The 3219-nt window shown below is 35.3% G+C and overlaps 1 protein-coding gene across 1 annotated transcript; it reads left to right on the forward strand.

The window, feature by feature from the left end:
- The first annotated feature begins 1207 nt into the window (after positions 1-1207).
- Positions 1208-2989, forward strand: LOC110101751 (cytochrome P450 71A1). The gene is made up of 2 exons (XM_020829800.2): positions 1208-2165; positions 2300-2989. The coding sequence occupies exons 1-2, from the start codon at positions 1227-1229 to the stop codon at positions 2894-2896; spliced, it is 1536 nt and encodes a 511-aa protein (XP_020685459.1). The 5' UTR covers positions 1208-1226; the 3' UTR covers positions 2897-2989.
- The last annotated feature ends 230 nt before the right edge of the window (positions 2990-3219 follow it).

Raw genomic sequence — 3219 nt, forward strand, 5'->3', positions numbered from 1 at the left:
AAATGTCATCTAGACGAAAATTTTACAGAGCCCAACTCGTCTGGGGACGATTATAATTTCGCCTGGACGAAAATTTTATAGAGCCTAGCTCGTCCTGGCACGATTATAATTTCATCTGGATGAAAAATTTACAGAGCATAGCTCGTCCTGGGACGAAAATAATTTCGTCCTGGACGATCAGGACTTACAAAAAATTTTCTCCAAAAACTGTTCGTTCCATTGCTCTTACAAGGAGATAACTGACCTGATCATCCCGTACAAATTGTATTCGTCCTGTACAATCAGTACAAAATTTTTAAGATCTCCTCAAGTGTTTGTGTGTTCATTCACTCAATTACAATGACTTACTCTCAAAGTTAATTCATACAAAAATTACAAGCTTAAAAATATAAGATATCTCATGCTGAATTTGATTTGAATTTTTCAGTAGTTTGGAGTTCGATTTTCCTGAAATGTTTGTACACACAAGAGAAAAACCAAATCTTCCAAAAAGTATTAGGAGATAACTACACATAAAACAATAATATTTGGAATCATCAAAACTATACAAGTTGCAAGAATGTAAAACATGCAAATAGCAACTCTCTTAACATTTAATACAATTTCTTAAAGTTCTTTCATTTTCTTGATTTATTTTAAGGGTTTTATTACATTCAGCTGGCGGTGCTAACTGTGTATGCGTTTTCTACACGGCTGCAACTGATTCGGCCACGCAAACGATGGCGGTCAGCTGACCGACTCCTTAGAGGTGAAAAGATGGAATGTTGCCTTGTTCCTCGAGCAGGGCTTATAATTATTAATTTGGCTCAAAATATATATGATTTAACTCAAAAATGTCTCCATAAATTATAAATTTGTCTAATTTAATATATATATATATATATATATATATATATATATATATATGTTAATCTATAACTTGATCAAGTTAAGGATATCAATCTCATTATATATATATATATATATTAACACATAATTATAAATGTATATTTTAATATTCTTGCATGGATATGATAAGAATTAGGGTTAAAATTATTTCATAAATATAATAGATTTTTTTTTTTTTTGGGGAAAATTAATAGATTTTATTTGAATAAGTTCAAAATTATTATGTATAACTTTTCTTTAAATTAAAAAATAAATAAATAAAAAATTTGACTTGACTTGACTACGACTTAACATTAACTCTTCTTTTGCAGAACAGATAACCATCTCCAAAATCATTGATGAGAAACAAATCTTCTCCAACCATCCTGCTACTGAACTGCAATTCTTCTATGGATTTTGCTATCCTCTTAATTTCGCTACTCATTACAGCACTTTCCTCCTCTCTCTATCTTTTTATTTTCCCAAGAATCAAGAGAAGACAGTCGAAACAGAGAGGAATTGCCCCTCCTGGACCAAGGAAGCTCCCCTTGATTGGAAATCTACACCAAGTTGGCGATCTAACTCATCGCAACTTATGGCTTTTGTCACAAAAACATGGTCCCTTGATGCATCTTCAAATTGGTCATGTGTCGATCCTTGTGGTTTCCTCATCAGACATAGCAAGAGAGATCCTTAAAATCAATGATTTTTGCTTCTGCTCTCGACCAATGCTCACCTGTAGCAACAAATTCTCTTATGGTTGCAAGGACATCAGCTTTGCTCCCTATGGTGATTACTGGAGGGAGGTAAGAAAGATATGCATCCTACAGCTCTTTAGCACAAAGAGGGTTAGTTCCTTCCAATCAATAAGAGAAGCAGAGGTCTGTCTTCTTATTGATTCGATCTCGAGTTCCTTGTCATTGCCGATAAATTTGACAAAATTTGTGTCGAGTCTCACAGCCAGCATAATTTGCCGAGTTGCACTAAGCAAGAAGTATGATCAAGGAGATCAGGAGGACAACTTACTTGCACTTCTTAAAGAAATTGAGATCTTGTTGGGTAGCTTCTTTATTGCAGATTATTTCCCATCATTGAGTTGGATTGATAAGCTTACAGGACAACAACAACGACTCGAGAGGACCTTTAGCAAGTTTGAATCTTTCTATGATGAACTGATTGAGGACCACATTGATCAAAATAGAACAAACACAGGGCAGGAAAACATAGTTGATGTGCTGCTCCATCTTCAAAAGAATTCACCTTATATCACCAGCACAGGCATCAAGGCTATTCTAATGGTACTCTCTCTAGTTCTTCATGCTTGATTTTTTGTATCACAAACACAAACATCAAGCTGATCGAATGGTACTCTCTAATTAATAGTTTGCTTTCTTCATTCGATTCATGCTTAATTTTTATTTTGTTCTCTTAGGACATTTTGGCTGCTGGAATTGGAACATCTTCTGCAATTATAATTTGGGCAATGGCGGAGCTAGTCAGGAATTCAAGGATCATGCAAAAAGCACAAGAGGAAATAAGAAGCTCCGATAATTTCTCAAAGTGCAATCTCCATCAACTTCAATACCTGAACTCAGTGGTGAAAGAAACTTTAAGGCTGCACTTGCCAGTTCCATTGCTGCTTCCTCGAGAGGCAATTAGGCATTGCAAGATAAGTGGATATGATATAGAACCAGACACTCAAGTTTATATCAATGCTTGGGGCATTGCAAGAGATCCCAAAACATGGGATAATCCCGAGGAGTTCTTACCAGAGAGATTTAATGATAGATCAATCGATATCATAGGTCATAATTTTGAGCTCATACCATTTGGATCAGGCCGAAGAAGTTGCCCAGGTATGAACTTAGGGATGGCAATAGTGGAACATGCTCTTGCTAATTTGCTATATTACTTCGATTGGAAATTGCCTGAAGGAATGAGTAAAGAAGAGATGGACATGGATGATGTTCCAGGCATTACAGTGCACAAGAGGACTGCTCTTTGCCTTGTAGCATCAAGATACACGTAAATTTCTATTGTAAAGTAGTAAAATGTTTAAGTTAGCTTTGTAATGCTATGCTCTAATTAAATAAAATGGTTTGTGTTAGGCTTGTTTTTTTCCTCCTGTAGCTGTTTGATGTTGGTTGGTATCAGTGACAGTTGAAATATATATATATATATATATATCCACAAGGCACTTATTTGACTTTAAAGAATTCTGAAGGTAAGTAATAACATTGATGTTATCACTTTCCACAATAACACCTTTGAACTCAAACATCCAGCTTCTAACATAATCACTTACCGTGAAAGCCGCCTGTAGCTCCAACTAAGTAATGTCCCAATGGACCA

The sequence above is a fragment of the Dendrobium catenatum genome, unplaced genomic scaffold, assembly GCF_001605985.2.
Source record: "Dendrobium catenatum unplaced genomic scaffold, ASM160598v2 fragScaff_scaffold_719, whole genome shotgun sequence".
NCBI lineage: Eukaryota > Viridiplantae > Streptophyta > Magnoliopsida > Asparagales > Orchidaceae > Dendrobium > Dendrobium catenatum.

What these genes read in the sequence shown, in the direction of transcription:
- LOC110101751 (XM_020829800.2), top strand. Translation starts at nt 1,227, where the DNA reads ATGAGAAACAAATCTTCTCCAACCATCCTGCTACTGAACTGCAATTCT. An exon ending in GCATCAAGGCTATTCTAATG is followed by an intron (nt 2,166 to 2,299) that starts GTACTCTCTCTA and finishes TTGTTCTCTTAG; the next exon opens with GACATTTTGGCTGCTGGAAT.